The sequence below is a fragment of the Nuphar pumila genome, chromosome 15 (genome assembly GCF_984573655.1).
Source record: "Nuphar pumila chromosome 15, dmNupPumi1.hap1.1, whole genome shotgun sequence".
Lineage (NCBI taxonomy): Eukaryota > Viridiplantae > Streptophyta > Magnoliopsida > Nymphaeales > Nymphaeaceae > Nuphar > Nuphar pumila.
Window position 1 is genome coordinate 84,750,043 of NC_143263.1, and position 26,385 is coordinate 84,776,427.

At 38.5% G+C, this 26,385-nt stretch overlaps 1 protein-coding gene across 1 annotated transcript in view; it reads left to right on the top strand.

The window, feature by feature from the left end:
* The window catches only part of LOC149815832 (mRNA export factor GLE1-like), a 109,098-nt gene that overhangs the window by 30,730 nt on the left and 51,983 nt on the right, over window positions 1-26,385 (top strand). Inside the window, exons 5-6 of the mRNA XM_089990105.1 lie at window positions 8,519-8,643; window positions 13,419-13,567. Coding sequence (XP_089846231.1) covers window positions 8,519-8,643; window positions 13,419-13,567 — 274 coding nt within the window. The remainder of the gene's footprint in view (window positions 1-8,518; window positions 8,644-13,418; window positions 13,568-26,385) is intronic.

A 26,385-nucleotide genomic window follows, 5' to 3' on the forward strand; every position in this document is an offset into this window, starting at 1 on the left:
ATTGAAGGACATGTTGATGACACTTTGATTGTCACACAGTAGTAATGACCGAGCAATCGGTTCTCCCATTTCTGTCAGGAGATGTCTTATCCATGTAGCCTCAATTGTAGCAGCAACCATCAATCTGTATTCAGCCTCACTGCTTGACCTAGCAACCGCCTTTTACTTTCTACTGCTCCAAGATACCAAGTTTGGTCCAATGAAACTGCAATAATCGGATACTGATCGCCGTTCATTTGGATCACCTGCCCAATCAGCATCAACATAAATGACGATCTCATGGCCCTCGCCTGGATCTAATTCTCTTTTCTTGTATACCAACCCATCACCAACTGTACCCTTCAGGTAACGAAGTATACGTTTGACTGCCTCCATATGTGACATACGAGGTTCATGCATAAACTGAGATACCTGATTAACCGAGTATACTATATCAGGTCTAGTAAAAGTCAGGTATTGTAACATGCCAACTAAGCTGCGATACTTAGTGGGATCTCCATATATATCCCCTTCCTTTGAACTCAGTTTCTGATAGATGACACTTGGAGTTGTTAACGGGTTACAATCTGTCATGCTCGCTCTGCTGAGAATGTCCAATGTGTATTTGTGTTGAGTAAGGGTGAGTGAATCACTTCTTTTATCAACTTCTACCCCAAGAAAATATCGCAACTCTCCCAAATCTTTCATCTTAAATCTCTGATTTAATAACTTCTTCACCCGCTCAATGTGACTTTTACAGTTCCCTGTGATGATGATGTCATCTACATATATCAATAGAAGAGTAGTGACACCTTGTTCATTGTGAATAAATAATGAGTGATCTAGAAGGGACCGAGAGAAGCCATGCCTTTCTATCTCTAGAGAAAAGCTGTCGAACCAGGAACGAGAAGCTTGTTTCAAACCATAGAGTGCTCTCTTTAACTCACATACATATTTTTTGGCGTCTCGTTCTGCATATCCCGTGGGTTGTTCCATGTAGACCTCCTCTTTTAAATCCCCGTGTAGAAATACAATTTTTAGATCCAGCTGGCTCAATGTCCATCTATGTTCAATGGCTAGACTCAACACAATGCGAATAGTCCCCATTTTAACTACAGGACTAAAGGTTTCATCGAAGTCTTGTCCTTCCTCTTGTGTGAATCCCTTGGCTACAAGTCTAGCCTTGTACCTTTTCGATGCTCCCATCTGGCTTATACTTTATCTTGTACACCCATTTTGACCCAACAACATTTCTGTTTAGTGGTCTAGGTACAATCTCCCATGTCCCACATTCATGTAAGACTTCCATTTCTTCATTCATTGCTTCTACCCATCTTCTAGAACTCGCAACTTGATAGAACATGAGGGGCTCATCCTCTTTACTTATGGATGTCAAGAACAACTGAAAATCCAATGAAATTTTTTTATAACTTACCCACCTATCAAGCGGATGTCGAATCCGTGAGGATCGTCTGATATCCATCATCTGTGAAGTGGGATCAGATGGTTCCGTACTTGTACAAGAAATGGATGAAGGCTCTTTCTCTCGCCGGGTGTACACAACACCCTTATACCTTGTTGGGTCTAAGTCATGTGTAACAGTCTCTTCCGTTTGAGTTTCATTGGTTGATGCCTCATGTGTCTCCTTCTGACTGCAATTTGCTGGACAGTCTACTTTACCATTGGAAAAGAGTTCTGAATTTAACCATGGGTAGTATATCTCAACGGTGGGGCTTGAGTTGTCAGCATGAAGAGTTGAACTAGCACTCTGATCATCAAAATTCATTTCATCGAAAACTACATTCCTTGATATTTTGACACGCTTACTTAGGGGATCATAGCACCTGTAGCCTTTGTAGTCTTCTGCATATCCTATAAACCTGCATTTTAAGGCTTTATCTTAGAACTTGTGCCTTAGTGAGCTGTCAATGTGAACATAGCAAACAGACCCAAACACACGTAATTCATGATAATCAGGTTGTGTGCCGAATAGAGAAAAATATGGTGACTTATTCTCTAAGATACTCATGGGTAGTCGATTTATCACATGAACTGTAGAGTGAAAAACCTCAGTCCATAATGATACAGGGAGATTGCTCCCGTGCATCATGCTCATTGCAGTCTCAACAATATGTCGATGCTTCCTCTCAGCAAACCCATTTTGTTGAGGTGTATGCGGGCAAAACACTCTTCTCTTAATCCCATTGTGTTGAAGGAAACTAACAAAGTCACTTGAGGAGAATTCACCTCCTCCATCACACTGGAAATTGAGAATGTTGGTAGAGAAATGATTTTGAACAAAAGAATGAAATCTCTGGAACAATCCAAAGTCTTCTGATTTATGCTTCATAAAAAATATCCAAGTATAGCGCGAGTAACTATCAATGAGAATAAGATAGTATTTACTGCCAGAAAGAGAAGTAATTGGGGCAGGACCCCAGACATCCGAACAAATGACCTCAAATGGCCTTGAAGCTCTTTTATTAATGGAAGCGAATGGTAAAACATGACTCTTACATAAATGACAACTAGAACACTTTGTATCAACGACCTCTGAACTCAGACTGGACTTAGGAATGAGATTATTCAAGACAAGTTTTTCAATAAAATGGCGACCACAATGGCCAAGATGACTATGCCAAAGTCTTGGCTTATTACATTCAGAAATAGTAAATATAAAATCAGGATAAAAAAATTGACGTTGGTGAGGCTTCAAGGATGAATAATCGGAATGAATGGAGGAAGGATCTTCTTGAAAGATGTACATGTTGCCCCATCATTTTCCTTCAGCGAATGTCTTCCTCGTGCGAAGATCCTTGACATAAACAGAAGAGAGAGTAAATTCAACTGAAGCATTAGCATCATCAACGAGTTTTAAGACAGAAACACTGTTCTTTTGAATATTAGGTGCATGAATGACACTCGGAAGTTTAAGAGAGGACTTTGACATGGGTATAATGGCATTTCCAGTATGTGAGATTGAGTGATGAGATCCATCTCCTGTGACTATGCTATTTTTACCAACATAAGGGGTAAGAGTCAAGAGTTTACCTGCATCACCCGTGACATGAGTAGCTGCTCCGGAGTCAACATACCAAACGCCTTTGTCATTTTGCTTCATATTCAATCCTGCCAAGGCTGCCAACAACAAGTCCTTTACTTCCCCATCCTTTCTAGCCTCTGCTTGTGGGTCTTTCCCTTTGTTTTGAGGATTAAACCAACAATTTGCTTTAATGTGCCCTTTCTTGTTGCATAGAAAACAGGTGGGGATGGGTCTCTGTCCTTGTATATTGGGTGTTGGAAGTATACTACGACCTCCATAGGTATTTCTTCCTTGACCTCCTTTTCCTCGAAAAGAACTTCCTCGTCCTCGACCATAACTCATTCCTGTAGCTAGAACATCTTGAGTTCCTGAATGTCCATGAAAATCTTCAGAAGATCCTTTCAGAGTCGTTTCATATTGCAGTAATTTCGCATGAAGATCTTCAAACTTTGGAAGTTCTGGTAAACATAATAAGGTTGTCGTCATTACATGATATTCTGGCCCTAATCCGCTCAAGGTTTGTTGCACCTTATCTTTTTCACTGACAAGACACCCAACAATAGCCAGCTGGTCTGTGATGCCTTTCATTTTGTTCAGGTATTCCATAATAGACATGAAATCTTTCTTCAACATTTGAAATTCTCGCTTGAGAAACATGATTCTCGCCTCAGAGATCTTCGAATATGTTTGAACCAACTTATCGCACAGTTCCTTGGCCGAACAATCATCAAGAAGGGCAACAAGGACCTCCTGTGAGAGAGTTGAAGTGATGTATGCCACTAGCGATTGATCCCTCTTCATCCAAGCAACATATTCTGGATTCTTGTGAAGAACAATAGACTGTTCTCCTTTATCGTCCGCTTTTTCTTGCGAAATGAATTCTAGAGGCGGAGGAACCGATCCATCCAGATAACCAGAGAGGTCTTGACTCTTTATAAATGGGATGATCTGCCTTTTCCAGGTTAAGAAATTTGAGTTATTCAGTTTTTCAGAGACTAGTTGACCGAGAAAGCTTGAGGACAAGCATGACTACGCATGAGTATTATCCATTTGCATATTTATGCTAGAAAACAACCTTACGGTAGAAATTGAATTTATATCCTAAAACTGCAGCTGTATGACAGATTTCGGCAAGAAGTACGTCACGACAGGGCTTTCAACTTGGTAGGAATATGAACAGATGGATGGACAGACTGAACAAATGATAGGGGTTCGGTAAATGTGAAGAAAAGGGACTTATATTGCGTGCGACAAGAAGGAATAGAAGAAAAGGGTTCAGTAAATAAAATAAAGAAATCTTGGGGATCGATAAATGAGAAGAAAAGACGGTAAATGAGAAGAAAAGAAACTTATATTTCGTGCGACAAGAAGGAATAAAAGAAAGGGTACAACTTCAACACAAGACCTGATGGAGCATCTTTTGCAGTAGGATACTGACAGAGTTTGCAGACTGATTGAGCAACTTTTGCAGACTGGTAGGGTACAACTTCAGCACAAGACCTGATGGGGCAGCTTTTGCAGTAGGATACTGACAGAGTTTGCAGACTGGTTGAGCAGCTTTTGCAGACTGGCAGTGTACTCGACCTGATAGGAAGAGGCTGAGCAGTTTTTGCAGACTGGTTGGGTACAACTTTTGCAGATGGAGCAACTTTCTTACTCCCAGATACGTCACTGCCCTGATACCATGAGAGAAGGGAGCAACTTTCTACCCATATCTATCATTGAGAAGAAAAGAGAGAGAGAGAGAGAGAGAGAGAGAGGTTCCAGAGAAAGTGCGTCAGACACCTTGTGGCTGCGCCTTTCATTCTATTTAATATGTTGAGTATAAAATTACTTGGGTATTGAAATACCCCTTAATAACATGATGATTTACACTATACATAGATTGGGTCTGGACCCGATCCAATATATAAAGCGGGTCGGGTCCTGCATATACATAATGATGACTTCTTTTCAATAAGATCTGCCTACTCGATATGAGATCAACCCGTTCCTTCCCAACTGTCTGGTGTAACTCGATCAAGGTTGAGATTTTTACCTGGGGAAGTCTTTTCACAAGCCTTCTCGAACACCTTGAGAGCACCTGTGAGGCAAGCTTGGATAATGGTCCCACCTAAGCAAAACCCAAGAATCTAAAATGTGTGTTTGAGTTAGGAAAAGTATGCCAACAATCAAGATTTTCAAGAAAATTAAGAAATATAGAGTACAAGCAATGAAAGAGTGAGAAAGAACTTATTCGGGTTTCTTGAGAAACCCTAGCTCCTTCATGATGGCAATCCGGTAGCGTGACAACATCCCGGGCTCGTTCCAATGTGATTCCTATAGAGTTTCTAGGCTTTAGTCAGAGCGGTTCTTATCGGAAAAGGAGCTTTCCCACAAGTTCGCTGAATCTTGGAATAAAGATTCCAGGAAAACCCAAAATCTTAGGAAAAAGTAACCAAGAAGGCAAGGATTTTAATGAAAATTAAAGAGTTTAGTGTTTATCTCGGGGCCTCTCTCCTGGATGCGTAGGTATTTATAGCAAGGTTGTTAAATGCGGTGAGGCGAAGCGAGGCGTTGGGCCTGTTATGAAGCGAGGCGTTGAAGAGTAAGCTTCATGATCAAAATAATAAAATATATAATATTAATAAAATAATGAAAATTTTAAATAAAAATTACTAATAAACGACAATATAAAATAAATACTACTTTCCTATAATTAACTCGTATTATTCATTTTCTTATATGCATGCACATGTAAACCACAATTAAGTTAGACTCATAGTGCAAGATAAAATAAGTTATATCTACAATCATGAAATCATATTGAATACAACGAGGGCTCCGCTTGTATGGTAGGAGCTGTTAGTTCACGTCACCATGTGTTAATACGTTGAGAGTTCAAAACCTAAAGGAATGTTGTGTAATTCCAACATGCACACACACACGTATACTCATTTATCCAACAATTTGTGGTAAAGATCAAGTGCCACCAAATGAAGGCTGAAAGACGCTACTTCTATGTCACATGGGTGCGGGTGCGGGTGCGGGTGCGAGTGCGGGTGCGAGTGCGGGGATTCGGCACTTCCAAAAAACCCGGGTGCGGTGGTGCGGCAGTGGCAAAAATGTAAAATATATATATATATATATATCATGTATAGTCTATATGTATGAATATATGGTAGCTGTTAAGGTCCATGACATTTATGCCCAACTTACTTTTTACCATTTATCTTATATGGTTGTCCCCAAAGATGAAAGTGATGAGTTGTGGAGCCTGATTCATTGTTTTTGCCCTTGCAGGAAGGGGGGGTCCGGGGGCTCCCCCCGGTGCGGGTCCCGCTGATGTGATAATGGAAGTAGTAAAATGGGTTTGGTCAGCCGAACACGAACAACAGGTGTTGAACTCAATTCGGCTCTTACATGCTACTTGAATAATAAAGATTGTATCTTAAATATATTTTACATCCCAACAAGTTCAAATCCTATTGCTTAAAGTCTTGAAACAATGCAATTTCTTTGGCAACTGAGCCAACTCTAAGTTCCCTCAATATGTCTAGAGTTCACTACCTGATTTGCAAACTTGATACTCCCCCAAGTCCCCAACCGCCACTCAAAGAGTCAAAACCCCAAAAGCCCCCCCAAAACGCCTTCCACCCATACCCCAAGCAAACCTCAAAACCCTAATCCCCACCATCCAAACAGCCCCAACCCATTTGCCCAATTCTGCAACTTCCCTGAACCAAAACCCCTCACACCACCACCAACCAAAACCATAAAAAAGAATGACTACCAAAACCCACCTCGTCCTCAAGACTCTCAGCCCCACCACCATCATCACCACCACCTGCAGAAGGATCACCACCACCCCATTCTTCCTTCAAGAGCCGCAACTCTAAGAATCACCAACAACAACAACGCCTCTCCCACCGAACCCATCAACGACAACCCTCTGTACCAAGAGAACTGGCGCAACCCCCACCCGAACACCCTCCTGTCCCAATCGTTGGTCCCTCTGGGACTCATCGACCAGACGCCGTCGCGGCGGATCCAGGCGTTCTCGCAGACGCTCGACCTCGCCAGCCTCCTCAACGTCTTCGCCGACTAGATGACCTCGCAGTGGTGGTCCGACCTTGAAGGGCACGCCTTAGAAGCGAAGTGCGCCTCGATGTGTGGCGTGCGCTTCACCCATGTGAAGCGTGCGCTTCAAGCCTGCAAACGCCTCATACAATGCCTTGGTTCCTTGAGCTTGCGCTTCGCCTCTGAGGCGTATGCTTCAGGTACTGAGGCGTTCGCCTCTCACAACACTGATTTATAGGCTTTGGAGCCTCCATTCCTTTAAAATAAGGTTCACACACGCTCCTAGGGGACTTGCCACCAGCCATAGAGGGGGTTGGCGACAAGTGACCTACTTGCAGCCAGCCATGCTGGCAACAAGGTCCCACCTTGAAGGGGTTCAATGTTCTGGCCGTATCTCCCCAATTGTGCATCATATCGATGCACAATTGGTTGCGTTGGAAAGCTGACATCCTCTTTGAAATTCATTTTTGGTGCAAAACCGGATTTTGCCATTTGGTTTGTCAAAAATGCACTTGAAGTGGTTCTCATAACTTTTCACTTCAGTGTCATATAGAAGTGATTTTTGTTTGGTTGGAAAGCATGAAACCTCTAGTTTTTTATAATATTTGGAGGATGATGTTTTGAAGGCCAAAATACGGTTAAAACCGACTTTTGAAATATTTTTATTTTTCTTGTGGGGTTTTATGAAAAAGTTTCTGTCTTGAAAACATTTTTAGGTGGAATTTATGCTCAGAATGCTCGTCAACATTACACAAATGGGTCCTTCTCGAAGTATTTGGTTCATTGTCACGAAAAAATACTTCAGGTTCACACCCAAGCTCTTTGGCATGTGAACAAACCATTCCATTTCTGATGAGTCATCGAGGTGACTCTAATGTGTTAAGGCCAACATGTGTGTTATTGTGTTTGGGAATTGTACTTATGCACGATGACCAGCTTCTTTTCTAGCACCAAGTAAAAATTATGCCATGTCTGCAAATTTTATTGATAACTGTTATCTTCTCTCTCTTGACTAATTTGCTAAATGGAGGCATTTCATCATATATACTGATAACCCTATAGGATAGTGATTACACAAATGATTTATGTCATGGGAAGCTGGAAACTGTTGGGGTTGGCACAATCTTGGTGGGAGACTCACATTACCAATTTTTGGCATTGTTGTAGCTGGAAATTAGTGGGAGCATGCGTTTTTGCTTAGTATCTCTAGTGTAGTTAGTCGGATCAGTTCTGTACATGGTTTGATGAAGTAACATCTTTTCCTTTGACTTGAAACATATGCATAACAGAATTACCAGAGTCTAATAGGGTGGCATTGTTCATGATCAACAATGCCATGTGAATGCATGTGTATGTGTGTGTCCTATTGATCTGTATTTTGGTAGATTGAGTGTATCTGAAATAAAACACTTTTGTTACTTTTTTTTTTCTCTCTAGGTGATTCTGAGGATGCACATTATGACATGGACTTTGGAGCATGTGAGATCCCTCTAGTCGATAAAACAGAGGCTGTAAAAGGTTCTTTACTTGAGTTAGAACGTGAGGAGAAGTTAAAAGTTAAGGTCTGTATTTCAGAACTATGTTAGTGGTTTTCATTTCTGTCTTCATGGACTCCATGATATAGTATAATGGATCATCTTTATCTATATTTATTTGTTTCTATATTTATCTTTTATCAGGTACTGATGTTTGAGTCTTTGAGATCTCCACACCTTGTTGCTTGCTTCTTGTTTCTTTTTTTTTACCAAAAATTTTCTTTAACCTTGTGCAAGCATTATCCGAGTTAGTGATAACTTGTATAGTCTTCACATCAGCTAATTAATGCAGCTTACGAGTTAATATCTCTAGTAGTTTTATGTTGGCATGTTTTATCTTGGTACTTTCAAGCTCTTTATGGTACCTCTTGTTGGATGTAAGAGTATAGGGCAAAAATGTATATTGTATATCATTGATTTATACTTCTACACATAACACCTGTGGGGGGCATCAATTTTTTTTAAAATTTGGGACAACCACCTATGAAAATGAAAATACTTTTGTAGTCATTGAAAATCTTGTAAACTCGTATTTTATTTAGTCATTCTTATGGCTGTAGCATCATCATACAAAAGAATAGATGTCTAAAATGCTTTAAAGTTTTGTATAAAGAAAGTGCAGTATCATGAAGGTCAACAACCAACATCCCCTAAAACTATGATGACTGTTGGTATTTGCTGGTAAAGTTCAAGATCTAGCAATTTTTAGGGAAGTGGTAAATTTATTAAAGAGTTTTTCTATGTGCAGTTACTGATAAAATTGATTGTAATTTCAAATGATTCAGTTTGCTAATGGCGTTAAAAAAATTCCCCTGTACCTCTGCCCTGAATGACAACTCAGATTTAAGACAATCTAAAATTTTACATACCATCCAAAGATCTTGTATTTGTAAATTGGAGCTGAAAATGGAAAAATATAAGCCAGTGGTTGACCGTTGGTTACTATTTGTTATCACACCTTGTTAAGTTCAAATGTGCTATTTATGAACATAATTCTCTCGTGTTGTAGAAGAAAGAAAGACTCTATATGTAATCCTAGATTTTTCTCAATCTTACTTGGCATCATTATTCAAAATGTAATCTTTGCAATATTATTGATTTTGCTCACATAACATGTTAATTTACTACTAAATATTACAGACGTAATTTTATACTGGTGAGGACCACCATGGGGGTTGCCCCCGTGGCCACGGTGGTTGTGAGGGTGCTGAAATGACACCAGATCAAATCCCACTGGCACACAGGTGTAGCCGTAGCTTTCAGAGGTAGGCTACGTGAGATAGGGTGGTCGTGGGTGTGAAAAAGTCTTCAAAGAGACTATGTGCACAAAAGCACTAAGTTCTTAACGTGTGATGTGTGCACAAAGGCACAAGATGAACACTTGAAAAAGTGTGCACAAAAGCACAAGATGAACACTTACAAAAGATTACAAATGCTCAAAGGCATAAAAATAAAATGGAATCTTTATTGAATGTTGAGAGAGCTTTTCCCCAAAGCTTAAAGAATACAAAGGGGATGAACCCCTATATATACACACGAGGGCCCTTGGAGGGGCTCCCTCATATGAACGTTGGAGCCCCTCCAATGGTCATATTATTGACAGTTGGAGGGGCCCAACGTCCATATGAGTGGGCCCATCTATGGCTAAAAGCTAAAAAAGAAAAAGAATAAAAAAATAGCATATTCATATGGAATATGCGTGAAATAGAAAAAAACTGTTTTATCCCTAGTGGGTATTACAATATATATATATATATATATATATATATATATATATATATATATATATATATATATATTACATTTTAACAGTGGGTCCCCACCTGGGGTTTTCCTCGCTTCAACGAGGGTTCCTCGTCATAAAAAATGTTGAGTTGGTGGGCCTCATGTCCATGCACACTCTGACACCACTTAACGAGTGGTGGGTCCTCCTTAGCAGAATTCCAACAGAGCTTCCAGACTCACAAAAATTTAGATAAGATCTGACAGAGATCGGATACCACAATATAAAATGGATATAAACTGAATAATTAAACCATTATAACAGAACCATATACCTGATTCGGACACATGATCTTGACTCCAAAAGATCTGGCTTTCCATTGCATTGGAATGAATTACAAAATAACGTCATACACCTATTTGTACATGTAGCCAACCACTCTTTCAAAGAGCTGGTTGACACTAAACAACACCTGACCACATACATGACTTATGTAGGATTTTAAGAGCCGCTATTTTAAACCAAAACACATTGCTCCTTTTTTCACAACAAAGTCAACAATGGCTGCACACAGCTTATTAAGTTGCTCTACATGGCCATGCAATGCCCTTCATTTTAACAGCAGATCGTAAGCTGCTTTGAATATTTCAAAACTGGCTACGTAGTAGCCTTATACATCACAAAAGTTTAAGCAGCTTATTCAGCTGTCAAGCATAGCCGACCCAACAAAGTCGGCAATGACTCTTCCAAAAATAAACGACATATATCTGGGCACTTAGGTATGTTCTACCTCTCAATATAGTGTCTATGCTCTTTTTTGCCTGTTCCTTCATAATCCTTTGAAAAAGGACATGTAAGCTGATTTTACTTCCTAAAAGCTTTTTCTATAATATGTACTACCTCTGAGTATGTTTGCTTTTGTCATACAAAAGTTCATTGACAATGGATGATGAAGCATATTTATTGTTGAAAATACACATTTATTGCTGCACATTATAATTGGGAGATGAGACCATTGCCAATCCAAGGAAAATAGCATGGGCATAAGCAAATGGTATGGGAAATGTCCATAGTTTGTTTCTATTATGTACAACAGCCTGAAATCAAGTTGCTACAACTTAGATCTCGTTCCAATTTGCATCATAGTTGCCTATAACTGATCTGATATCTAGATTTTTTTATCCATTGAAATATGCAGACGCCTATATGTCATTTTTCCATGTTTATCCTTGTGGTTCTCTTCAAGATTCCATCTGAATTTTAGTGAGTACCCATGAACTTGTGGGCCTATTTTATGGCATAAGCTGTGTCCAGGTGTGAGAATAGAATACACTGGATAGTCCCTTATTATGGTGTTCAGTAAACTCTCCTTTTGCTTCAACCCAACCTTTTGTTTGTTATAATGAGAGTACATGGGAGTAGTTTATCATACATGCTTCTTGTAGCAGCTAAGCAGCCTGCTTATATTTTTTGGGTTTTTTGCAAATTATTTCCTACTTTTTCTGTGATTTGCAAAATAGTCCCTGCCTTATGCTATTTTGCAAATCCATCCCTACCTTTTCCATCGTTAATACAAAGCAGTCCTGTTAGCAAGACATTAGATTAACTATAGTTAGACTGTAACATTGGTTAGAGGGGTGCGTAAAATGATTATTTTACCCTTACAAAGCTAAAATGTTGATTACCCCCAATTGTTGAATGTGAACCCTACCTAGCATCCTTCCTTCTTTCAGCATTCTCCAGTGGTTTCTTGGCATCTCTCTCTCTTTCTCTGTGAGAGTTTTCCCACTTCTTTTTTGTTGTTTAGGTTTCAATTTCTCTCTCTCTCTCTCTCTCTCTCTCTTGCTGTGAGAGTTTTCCCACTTCTTTTTCGTTGTTGTTGGTTTCAATTTCTGTGTATCATCACTCATTGTGCTATTGTCCTAAAATTTCATTTTTTCCATCCCTATTTTGTCTTCTTGGGTTCTGTCTATTTCTTCTTGGTTACAGTTTTTAGCAGAAATCCTCTTCATCTGAGCATCGTCTCCTTAGGGTTGTATTGTAGTTTTTCTCTTTTCGTATTATAGTTTTATCATAGGTGTGATTCTGTTCATTTTACAAAATCATCCTTGACTTACTGAATGTTTTGCAAAATGATATTTTAATGAGGGCAAATTGGTTATTTTATAGGAATTTAACAGCTGCTGTAAGAGGATGGGGATGACCCTTAACCCCAAAGTCGAATTTGCAAGAGTTAAGCAAAAGGGAGGGACTGATTTGCAAAACAGCATAAGGCAGGGGCTATTTTGCAAATCAGTGATAAGGTAGGGACTAATTTGCAAATGCCCTAATTTTTTTCACCATCTATATGGTCAGATTCCATCTAAAGGACATACGCTACTATAATTGATAGGATTATGCTCCCAGCTCATGGTGAGCAGCCTTTTAGTTGGGTGCGTGATGGCAGTATGAATTATCTCTTAGTTTTAGGGTTATCTGCTGCCTGAATGTGTTGATGTGACCCAATAGAAGAATCCAGCTAAGGTTATGTTTGTGATCTTAAATTTTTGAAGACAATTTTTCTTTTTCTTAATAGTGTGTCTTAGGCTTGTTCACCAAGCCACCGTAATAATTGGGAGAGATCTATCAGTAGCATACTCGATCAAACAGGTGATTTTCTTGCCTCCGAAGGGGTGCTTGTTCTTCTGGTCAGGACTGATTGTTTAAATGCATCATTTCATGTCCATCAAGCAGTTTATTGATATGGAGAAATTACTTTTTATCAGCTTTGTGCATGTCAGCAAAGTAAGCGATGCTTCTAGCTATTTTGTATACCTTAGTTTGACATTTGGAGTTGAAATGCTGGCGTTTACTCAAAATTGAAATACTTGGTCCTCTTTATAGCAAATTTAGTTTATATAGCTCATTTTCTCACTTCATATTTGGTGTAGGTACTTCATTCTCCTAGTAACTTAGGGATGAGATGGTCTTGTCATACATAGAGATTGGTCCTTGTAATATGAACTTTTGGCATTGTCTCTCTTACAAAGGATTGAGTTTATAGTTTTTCTTCTGGCATTAATATGTTTCAACTTGACAGGAGGAAATGAGGGAGAGAATATATTTACTGAATGATGTTGTGAGGAAGGAAAAAGAGCGGACAACTTCATCACTTGCTCGTATCCAGAAAGATGTAGAAGCAAAGCAGGAGATGGATAGAAGACTAGATAAGCAATATCAACGAAAAATGTGAGATTTTTTTAATATTGGATGCTGTGACTTTATATTGAAGCTCTTGTTCTGAGAGAGAGTGCTGTGATATTTTAAATTCAATTTCTTGTTCTTTTGTTAAGGTAGTTTTCGTAATCATTGTGTGGTATCTTACTGAATGCTGTCATGGATGCTGTAGTGTACCACAGATTATCTAATCAAACACTGAGGAATATGCTAGTGAATGATAAGCTTTCCTTAATGCAAAATATATGTGGTGTTCTTGTGCTGGAGACGTAGACCTTTTAGGGCTGAGATCCATATTATGACAGCATCTCTCTCGGTTCTTTGGTAATCCATGTGTATATTCTCATTCCGCCTGGATTAGGTATAACAAGTCATACTGTATCAACTTCTTTGGGAATTCAATTTGATATTTTGATGGATTTTGATGCTCTCACATTATATAGAAGATGCATTGATTTGGCACCATCCAAATTTAACTCGGACTAAATTCAAGAACTCTACGCTGTCGAATTCTGCGCTCAAATCAGTGGATCTACGCTGTCGAATTCTGCGGTCATGCTTCTTGCGTAGGTGCTTTGTGGTTTTATGATGTTGATAATTTGCCAATTGGCTGCTCATGCCAGTTGGGTTTCTCCTCGGCTTTAGTTAGCAATATGTTGTGGCAAAGCTTTTCACTTTCTTAACTTGGAGTGACATTTTGTCACTTCCCATGTTATTTCTTTTAGTAAAAGTTTTTCTCTTATGACATGAAAGAGGGCCCGTAAACTATTTTCCTTAGCACAAAGGCATGAAATTTTGTAAAAATGTTGAATGTTATACTTGCACACACACACATATGTGTAATGAAATATGCGGAAAAGCAAAGAGTGCACTAAGCACTTACAACATCTACTAATGAACAAACAAAGAAGGGCTAATACCCAAACCCACAAGAGACAACACAACGTAAAAATATAAATGCCTCTTATTGAAAGAGAGAGAGCTCTCAAGAGTGAGAAATACAAGAGGGGTTCACCCCTATTTATACACAAAAGAAGGAGAGGGAGAGGGCCAAGAGGCCTTAAAAGGAGAGCCACCTAGGGGGCTCCCCATGTAGTCGTTGGGAGCCCCCAATGGTCACAAATGTGACCGTTGGGGGCCCCATCGACTACATGGTGGGGCCCCTTTTGTGTGAGCAAAAAACAAAAAACAAAAAATAGATTTTACAAAAAAAAATAAAGAGAAAAATAAAATAAGAAAAACAAGTACCCCTATCAGGTACTTGTGAAATGACAAAAATACCCCTACCGGGTATTACATATATATATATATATATATATATATGAATTACATATATTTTAACACCCTCCCTCAAGCTTTACGGGGATATAACCGAAAGCTTGTTAAGGAGAAACAAAAAACGAGGAGCCGCAAGAGCCTTAGTGAAGAAGTCCGCCAACTGGTACTCTGATGTGACGTAAGGTAGTGCTATAGTTTCTCTTAGGTATTCATCCCGAACGTAATGGCAGTCCATCTCAATGTGTTTAGTACGCTCATGGAAGGTGTGATTGCTTGCAATATAGATTGCGCTTTTGTTGTCACAACACATCTTCGAAGGAGTAGAGATGACAATGCCCATATCACTGAGGAGGCTTCTTAGCCACACAAGTTCCATGGTTGTAGTGGCCATAGCACGATATTCTGCTTCCGTCGAGGACAATGATACTTTGTGTTGCTTCTTGCATCTCCACGAAATCATAAAGTCACCTAAGAAAACACAAAAACCAGTAGTTGAGACTCGGTCATTGGGATTTCCTCCCCAATCTGCATCAGTATAAGCAATTAAATCAAGTGACGAGGCAGAAGAAAGAAAAACTCCCTTAGTTATGGTATTTTTGATATATCTGACAATCCTTAAGACTACACTCATGTGCACGGTTGTAGGTGCATGTTGAAACTGACTGACAGAGTGGACGGCATGAGCAATGTCTGGCCGTGTCATGGATAGGTAGGTTAGAGACCCAACAAGTTGCCGGTAGGGAGTAGGATCCTCGAGAGGTGTTCCATCTTCCAACCTTAATTTTGCATTGATGACTTCTGGGGTTTCTGTCTTCTTATCATCGGAGATACCCGATTTGGAACAGATATCAGCAGCAAGTTTCATCTGAGAGAGAATGTACCCTTGAGGAGAGTACGCCACTTCAATTCGTAAAAAATATCTTAAGAAACCAAGGTCAGACATATCAAAATTTTCTTTCAAAACCTTTTTAATATCATTAATGCCTTGCTCATCACTTCCTGTGATGATCATATCATCAACATAAAGTAGTAAAATAACTACTGAAGACCCTGCACTTTTCACAAACAAAGCAGTGTCAGTATAACATGAACGAAAATTTAAACTTGTCATTACATTACTAAATCTATCATGCCAAGCCTTTGGAGCTTGTTTTAAACCATATAATGCCTTTTTAAGTTTAAGAATTTTATTTTTACCAATACATACTCCTGGTGGGGGATCCATGTAAACATCTTCATTTAATTCGCCATTTAGAAATGCATTCTTAACATCGAGTTGATAGATAGGCCATTTCTTCACAGACGCAATAGCAATAAGAGTCCTAACACTAGTCATTCTAGCAACAGGTGCGAAGGTTTCTTCATAATCTATACCATATTCCTGAGCATATCCTTTAGCTACTAACCGTGCTTTATAACGTTCTAATGAACCATCACTCTTGGTTTTAATTTTGAAGACCCATATACATCCTATTGATTTCTTTCCAGTGGGTAACGAAGTTATTTCCCAAGTTTTTGCTTTTTCAAGGGCACTAAGATCTAAGTTCATGGCTTCAACCCATTGGGGAATATTTTTGGCCTCATTATAGTGTGAAGGTTCATGAAATGAATGCAACGCAATTGGACATGCTCTATATCTAGGAGTTATGGACTCATAGGAAACAAACCTATTTGGAGGATTGGAGATCCGACTGGATCTCCTTAAAGATGTTTCTTCAATGTCGGATCCTTGAGAGTATTTTTCTAAGGCACTTATCTGAGTTTGTTGACCACGCCTATCATATGTTTGGATTGGTCTATTATTCTCATCTATAGTATTATCAAGAGGAATTTCCTCTAGGTCATTCAAAGACTCATTAGAGATTTCCTCTTCTTGAGGAGTCTCATCTTCTTGAGATAGAAGATCAAATAAAAAAGTATATTCACTTTCGTCAATATCTTTAGTTTTCACAAAACCATTTTCATTTTCCAAAAATGTTACATCTTTGGATACATAGAGTTTGTTATTTTTTAAGTCAAAACATCTAAAACCCTTTTGATTTTCTCCATAACCCAAGAAAACACATTCAATAGCTTTAGGAGATAATTTGTCCCGTTTATGAGTAAGGACAAAACATTTACATCCAAAAACTCTTAATCTATTGAAGTCTGGTGTTCTTTCAAATAGTTTTTCGTATGGAGATGTATTTTGTAAGGATGAAGATATCATTCTATTTATTAAATAAGTTGAGGTTAAGGCTGCTTCGGCCCAAAAATTCTTTGGAATTTCTTTGGAAATAAGGAGTGTCCTAGTGGTTTCCATGATATGTCTATGCTTTCTTTCGACCAAGCCGTTTTGTTGGGGAGGCATAGGACACGATCTTTGATGACAAATTCCATTTACTTCTAAATAGTTTTGAAATTCATTTGATAAATATTCTCCACCCGAATCGGATCTAAGAGTAGAGATATTACTTGAAAATTGATTTTTAACTATCATATGAAATTTTTTGAAAAAATCAAAGACTTCGGATTTTAAATTGAGAAAGTAGATCCATACATACCTAGTGTAGTCATCGATGAAAGTGACATAATAGGAGTACCCTCCTTTAGACATAACGGGGGAAGGACCCCAAACATCCGAATGGACTAACTCAAAAGGTCTTTTGGACACAAAAGTTCGGTTTGGAAACGGAGTAGATTTCATTTTGCCAAAAATACAATTCTTGCAAACAAAATGTTTCTCATTACAAAATTTCTTTCCAAATGGAAAGGAGTACATTTTTGAGAAACTTGGATGTCCAAGTCTTTGATGCCAAATATCAATATTTTTATCTTGGACATGGTTACAAAAAGAGTTAATGGGGAGTTTCAAGTTGCTCATGTAATAGAGATCTCCCCTTCTATGGCCTTGCCCAATCAGCTTCCCGGACCGGAGATCCTGTATAGAGCAATCCTTAGTTGAGAAGGAGATTTTACATCCATGATCGCATATTTGAGCAACAGAGAGGAGATTTAAATTAAGTTGAGGTACAACTCTTACGTTTGGCACAAAGAAGTCTTTTGAAAAGTTTAAGGTTCCAAAACTTTTTACTTGTAAAGATGTACCATCAGCAGTTGAAACATAGGAGTTTTTATAATTATTACATAAATCAGAAAGCTCATTTTCAAGGGGGGTCATATGAAAGGAAGCTCCATAGTCAAGGATCCAAGACGACATACCTGGAGGAGAGGAGGAAGCTACGGCGACACCCGAAGTTGATGGAATCTTGAGTAGAGTTTGTAGTGCCTCCGATAGTTGAGCAAGAGAAAAAGAGTCAGTTCCTTTGATTGCTTCCTCTTTCTTTTGAGTAGCTTCTTCAACGGAAGCAACTTTATTTTTTGGTGCTTCATTCAACTTAGGGCAATTATGTCTTATATGACCCAGTTCTTGACAATGATGGCAAATGGCTTTTCTATAGTTGCCATTATAGTTATTTTGCCTTCCAAAATGTGGAGGTTTGTAGGTTTTCATATGGTTGCCGGGTTTTGATACGGCCAAGACATCATTTCCTCCTTTAATCATGCCAAGACGGGTTTCTTCTTGGCATATTTCGGCTATGGCATCTTCCAAGGGAAGAGGCTTTGATCTATGTAGGAGGGAGGATCTAACTTGTTCATATTCGGGCCTAAGCCCATGTAAAAATTGGAAAAAGTGTTCTTTTTCCATTTGTTCTCTCCTTAATTCCACATCTATACTAGAAACCCATTTTGGTTCTAATAAGGATAGCTCATCCCATAGAGGGCCAAGAGTGCTAAAGTAGTCCCTAACACTCATTTCTCCTTGCTTGATAGTTCGGATTTTTTCTTGAAGAAAGAATTGACGAGCAAGGTCTTTTTGTGTAAACATACCTTTCATGAAGAACCATGCTTCATTTGCCATCCGAAATTTGGCAATGTTGGCGCAAATCTTGAGCTCCACATTGTTCATGAACCAAGCAAGAATCTTGGCATGCTTACTTTCCCAATCTTCTATTTTAGATTGGTGATCTTCAATGGCCTTCATGCGGGCATCACCTTAAAGAGCTTTTTCTTGATCGCCTTCCATCTTAGTTAGTTGGAGTTGTGGTTCCGGAATGGTGCCCATAACGTATCCCCAAAGCTTTTTCCCTTTGAGGTTGTTTTCCATGGCGGCGGCCCACATCATGTAGTTAGAGCCATTGAGCTTGAAGGAGAGATCTATCTTTTGTTCTCCTTCCATAATAACCACTCACAAGAGGATACCAAGGAGAGAGAAACAAAAACAAATATGGCTACACCACTAGCTATATTAAGAAGAAGAGCATACACAAGGCTTTGATACCATGTAATGAAATATGCGGAAAAGCAAAGAGTGCACTAAGCACTTACAACATCTACTAATGAACAAACAAAGAAGGGCTAATACCCAAACCCACAAGAGACAACACAACATAAAAATATAAATGCCTCTTATTGAAAGAGAGAGAGCTCTCAAGAGTGAGAAATACAAGAGGGGTTCACCCCTATTTATACACAAAAGAAGGAGAGGGAGAGGGCCAAGAGGCCTTAAAAGGAGAGCCACCTAGGGGGCTCCCCATGTAGTCGTTGGGAGCCCCCAACGGTCACAAATGTGACCGTTGGGGGCCCCATCGACTACATGGTGGGGCCCCTTTTGTGTGAGCAAAAAACAAAAAATAAAAAATAGATTTTACAAAAAGAATAAAGAGAAAAATAAAATAAGAAAAACAAGTACCCCTATCGGGTACTTGTGAAATGACAAAAATACCCCTATCGGGTATTACATATATATATATATATATATATATATATATGAATTACATATATTTTAACAATATGTATATATATTGTGTGTGTATATATATCATAGTCACTTATTGTTAAAGTGTATATATATATATATATATACTTTAACAATATATATACTTATTGTTTGCGAATGTACATATATATACATTAATATGTATATATATTTCTTTATATAATATGTGAAACCCATTAAGGGTATTTAGGTCTTTACACATTATGTAGTTAGTGGTGTTCCTAGAGGGAACTTTAGAGTTTTCCTTTTCCTTAAGGGCATTATAGTTCTTATAATGCCCTTGGAACAAAGCTGTTGGGAGTGCTCTCAACAACTATATTTCTAGCTGTTGGGCACCCTTCTCAACGGTTCTGTTTTGCTTCCTTTTATATATAAATAAGGGTGTAACACCTCTTGTATGTTAAGCTTGTTCATAAGCATTCTTTTAATAATATTCTTATATTGTTTACTTGTGTTTTCGCCCCTAAGTAGCTTGTGTGGTTGTGCTCTTGTATTTGTTAAGATATGTTATAGTAAGCATATACATATATGTATATGTATATATGTTTACATATACATATATGTATATGTATGTTTAAAGGTTATAAACCGAAATACCCATCAAGGGTATTTCGGTACTTTCACTGTAATAGGCGTCAGCCCAATAGGGACCGACAACTCTTTTTTCTTTTTTCTTTTATTTCTATTTCTTTTTTGTTTTTTTTGTCTTTTTCATTTTATTGGTTTTTGGGTCATTAGGTGCAGCTCCAATATGACTGTTGGAGCTTCTACCCGTTGGGAGCAGCCCAACAGTCAAATTGGGCTGCCCCAACAGCCCTCTCTTGCTCTATAAATTGGCCTTGTATTTTAGACACACTCTCTTGAGTGAATATATGCAATATTAATTTGTTAGGCCCTTGTGTGGGTGGTTCCGTGATTCAATCAAGCATTCCACTTGATTGAAAGTGTGCTCTCGCATGTTTTTGCATGTGTGTCGGATTCAAAGCACTTCATTACATGGTATCAGAGCTTTGGTGTTTCAAAGGACGTTTGTTAGAAAGAAGATCGTGATCAAAAGGAGGATCTTGAACTTGGAAAAATTTTGATCGTTGCATCGGGAAGCGAACCATCTCCAAAAAAGCCTTGACCTGTTGATACAAGTCAAGGGCTTGGTTGATGCACGTGAGGTGCTTGTGTGTGTGGCACACATGAATGGTCGAGATAAGAGCTGTTCCATTATTATATTTGAATGCAAAGTGCATAATTGTTCTGAGATAAGGACATGTGAAATTTATAATTGAAATAATGCATGCCTTAGTCATAAGTTGGACATGAGCATGTTTATTTTGAGCATAGAGAAAGTGAATGATGACATTTCATGATATATTGCATTATGTTCATGAAGAGTAACTGAAGAAGACCATCGTCCTGCCTTATGTATCATCGAAATTTCAGTTGGCCAGCTTTATTACAAAAGCTCTTCTCCTCGGTTTTATTTTTTGCTTGACAAACTTTCAGTGATTACACCGTAAGTTTGAGGGAGAGTGTTAAAGTATATATATATGCTATCACACATATATATATATATATATATACTTATTGTTTGCATATATACATATATATACATTAATATGTATATATATTTCTTTATGTAATAAGTGAAACCCATATTTTGGTCATTACACATGTAATTAGTGGTGTTCCTAGCGGGTACTTTAGGGTTTTCTTTCTTATTGTATTTTATTCTTTTCCTCAAGGGCATTATAGTCCTTATAATGCCTTGGAATGGAGCTGTTGGGAGTGCTCCCAACAACTATATTTCTACTTGTTGGGAAGTGCTTCGAACAACTATATTTCTAGCTGTTGGGAGAACTTTCCAATGGGTCTTCTTTGCTTCCTTTTGTGTATAAATAAGGGGTGTAACCCCTCTTGTATGTTAAGCTTGTTAACAAGCATCCTCTTAATAGTATTCCTATATTTTTTACTTGTATTTTAGCCCCCAAGTAGCTTGTGTGATTGTGCTCTTGTATTGACCCATAGGTGGTCTTGATTGTGTATGTTCTTGTGTTCTTGCATGCTCATAAGAGGCACCCACGTGTACTTGTTTTGTATTTTCATTACACTTGTATTGTTCAAGGTAATATCTTGGCGGGAGTATTTCTCAAAAAGATTTTCAAAAGTAAAAAAATCTTGAGAGTTTTAATAATACAAAAAATATGAAAAATTATAAATATAAGAAAATAGTAGTTATTCTTAGAAAAATATAAGGAATATAACTTTAAAAAGCTTTTAAAATAAAAAAAACCATAAAATACAAAAATTGGGCTTAGAATATATAAATTAAGTTTTTTTTAAATATAGTTGTAATATCATGATAATTTCATGATATTTTTGTTCTTGGCGATATTTTGAAAATATCGTGATATGTTACCTTTAATATCGGCTGACCTAGATTTATCAATAATATCACTATAACAACAACAACAACAACAACAACAACAACAACTACGCCTTCATCCCAAAACAATTGGGGTCGGCGATATGAACCAAAAAAGAAAATCATTCTGTGTCTTCCACATGAATCCTTCTCCTCCAATCATTTCTATCCAATGTCATGTCCTCGGCGAGGTTCAAAGCATTCATATCCTTTCCTATAATCTCCATCCAAGTCCTCTTAGGCCTACCTTGACCTCTTTTAACTAATATATTTTTCCATTTCTCCATCCTTCTAATTGGAGCATCATTAGGCCTTCGCCGAATATGTCCAAACCATCGTAAACGATTCTCTCTCATCTTATTTTCAATGGATGCAATGCCTACCTTCTTATGTATCTCCTCGTTTTGAATCTTATCTTTTATTGTATTTCCACACATCCATCTAAGCATACGCATCACAACTACACTCATTTTTTGAATATGATGTCTCTTGGCAGCCCAACATTCCGTACTATATTAGTAAAGCGGGCCTAATTGTCATCCTATAAAACTTTCCCTTCAACCGCAATGGCATTCTACGATCGTACAACACTCTAGTTGTACTTTTCCATTTCATCCACCCAACCCTTATCCTATGATTTACATCTCCATCAATTTCTCCATAGTTTTGAATGATAGATCCCAAATATTTGAAATAGTCATCCATCGGTATTTCTTGCTCACCAAGCTTCACTACACTCCCATCACTACTTCGTTGCTTACTAAACCGACATTCTATGTATTCTGTCTTACTCTTACTCAACTTAAAACCTCTTGCTTCCAATGTTTGTCTCCATAATTCTAACTTAGCATTAACCCCAGCTCTAGACTCATCAATCAAAACAATATCATCAGCAAACAACATACACCACGACACATTTTCTTGAATTGATCTCGTAAGCTCATCCATCACTATAGCAAATAGGAAAGGGCTTAAAGCAGATCCTTGATGTAACCCAACCGTTATAGGAAAATTGGTTGTCACCCCTCCACAAGTGCGGACATTGGTTACTACTCCTTCATACATATCTTTAATTATACTAATGTACTTGAGAGAAACACATTTCTTCATCATTGTCCACCAGAGAACGTCCCTAGGTACTCTATCGTATGCCTTCTCCAAATCAATAAAAACCATATGCAAATCTTTGTTCATCTCTCTATTTCTCTCAATAAGTTGTCTAAGAAGATGTATAGCTTCCATAGTTGATTTTCCAGCCATAAAACCAAATTGATTCTTCGATATCATGACAACATTCCTCAACCTATACTCAATCACCCTCTCCCAAAGTTTCATAGTATGACTCATGAGTTTTATACCACGATAGTTTGTGCAATCTTGTATATCACCCTTATTCTTATATAGAGGCACCAAAGTTGTAACGCCCCGAAATTTTAACCCATATTTTTAGAAGATTTTTTTTTTTATCACAGCGGAAACAAGAAATACTATAGGGTTAAGCATGTCGGAACATTACAGTGGAGAGAAAACCCAACACCTTTATTTCATTTCATTTATCAATGAAAATCATTAGAGTTTTTAAAAGGTATGAACAATTATAATAAACCCAAGCGATTCTTGGAACAGTAAATCCAAAATCACGATCCGATGCCTCATCCCGCAACCGCTCATAAACCCTACTCTTTACCTGAAAAATGGTAAAATTATAGGAATTAGACTACAACTGTCTAAGTAGAAAATCTGAAACTTTTAATGTAGGTATTTCATGAATCTAGTATGTGATATGGGTGTCTTGTATGATTTTTAACATATACGCAAGCAAGTAAGCAGATTATGCAACGATAGCAATAGTCATGTACATGAGCAAGTAAGCAGTTATGCAACAATAACGATAATCATATACATGAGCAGATAAGCAGTTATACAACAACAACAATAGTGTAGCCGGTAAGGCATTCAACAAATAAGGCATATTCTGCAACAGCAATAACAATAACATGCCTAATCTTCATGTAACAATCACATTATGAATTCAATTATCTCATATCTACACATTTCAGGATTTCGTTTCATCACAAGCTCAAAATATAAAACATGCTGAAAGATTATGAAATTGTCTCTCTAGTAACTCCACTCACTGTGATACCTAATTGTTCTAAATAGTGTTTATATTATCTTATCCCGCGGGTACATACAGATCGAGGCAACCATCACAGAAGAGAACGTTCGGGGGTATATTATTCAAGGTTGTTTTATTAATCCGAACATTCTAACTGAGTCTGAAATCCTAAGGGAGCGACCAGTGACCGATAGAACCTCCCAAAGGCCAAAACCAAAACATGATGCATCCCTAACTTCTGCAGAAGAACATGAAGCTACCACCTTGGACATATTGGTAGTCCGGGTCTCCCAACTCCGAGGACTGGAGACCAACGAGTCATTTGAGCTCGAAACAAATAAACACGTCCCCGGAGTTTTGTACCACCTACCCTCTCCAAGATAAGCCCGAATCTGAGTGGGTTAATCTTTTCATTTAATTATTTTCCCAAAGTACAGGGCATTTCCCCAACTTCCTTCTACTACCTTAGCAATAGATCCCAACCTTAGTAATTTTACCAAGGTGAATAAACCATCCAAATCCTTTTTCCATATTGATTGCTTAAACCCACTCAGAGTGCTCCAGTGCCTTTAAACCAGTCAAGCACACAAGCCTCGGTACCTTTAAACCAGTCAGGCCATAGAAATTAAATTTAAGTTTCCCATCAATGTTATGGTTATTACCCAAAGTGCTTCGGTACCTTTAAACCAATCAGACACAAATGCCCCGGTATCCTTAAACCAGTCAGGCTCACAAAAATTAACATTTAATTTTCTCACCAATGTTATTGACATTGAGTGCAAGCTCATTAACCAAAGTACCTGCATCAGGTACCCAATCCATATTGCCCGATTAGGCATGATTCCCAAACTCCCTGTCATTCATTTTGAATTCTCAGTGGACAAGGGAAAGCAATTCACATAACTTGACTGCATGCAACCAACAATTTCAATAAATGACATTTCATTAATATGTCTCATAGCTCTTCTACAGAAAGCAGTCAAAACTCAGACATTTCCAGATTTGAATGTCAGCAGTTTACACGACAAAATTTCAGATAAAACCAAATTGCACATACACCCATTTCTATATCAAGTTACAATTCGATCTATTACTAAAGTGTAAAACATAGTGTTTTACAAATAGGTAGCATCACATATTTCCAACTCAGATAAAGTGTAACACCCGTATTTCCAGACATAAAAAGGAAAGCACTATAACTAGATGCATGCACAACAAGGATTGCTGGACCATAAACATAGCCCTGCAATTTTTTTCTTTGCATATTGGAAATGAAGCTTCCCTTAGATGTATACTAGAAATGCCACACCCGTTCAGGTAGGGGTGGCAATCGGGTCGGGTTGGTGGGTTGGCGGGTCAGCATATCTCAACCCGAACCCGACCCGTTTATTAAACGGGTCGGCTGTGGCAAACACGAACCTGACCCGTTTAATAAACGGGTAACCCGACACGACCCGCCAACCCATTTAATAAATGGGTTGGGTCGGGTAAACGGGTTTTCAGGTTCGCGGGTCAGGTTGGCGGGTAGGGTTGGTGGGTTGACGGATCGGGTTGGCAGGTAGGCAGGTTGGCGGGTCGGGTTGGCGGGTTGACGGGTCGGGCAGACGGGTTGGCGGGTTGGCGGGTTGACCCACCCGCCTAACCCGTTTATTAAACGGGTCAGCCGGGTTGGCATACCCCCAACCCGAACCCGACCTGTTTAATAAACGGGTTACGCTGGTCGACCCGTTTATTAAACGGGTTGGCTTAAGCCCAACCCGAACCCGCCTAAGAGGCGGGTTGGCGGGTCGTGTCAGAAATTGCCACCCCTACGTTCAGGTGTATACTGGAAATGTAACAAATTTGAGTGTTTCCCTGCTTCCCATTGACATTGCAGAAATTACAAGGCACTATCGTATGGTTGTTAAAATGTAGACATTCAAATTAGATGAACCTCATAAGAAAGCTTGGCAAGGTGCATCTTGCCACGGTCTATGACTACGCAGAATATGTACATCAAAGGAGGATATGCACATAGGCATATTCAGACGTCTGTTAATAATGCAGAAATTTCCATTCAGATGCATCTCATCATAACACATATGCAGTCACCTTTAGGGTAACATACAAAGCTAGATCTGCAGTTATATAAGATGCAAGTTCATTCATTGCCGTAACAGATTTCTAAAACAGCTTAAGTAAGATGCATAATGAAACAT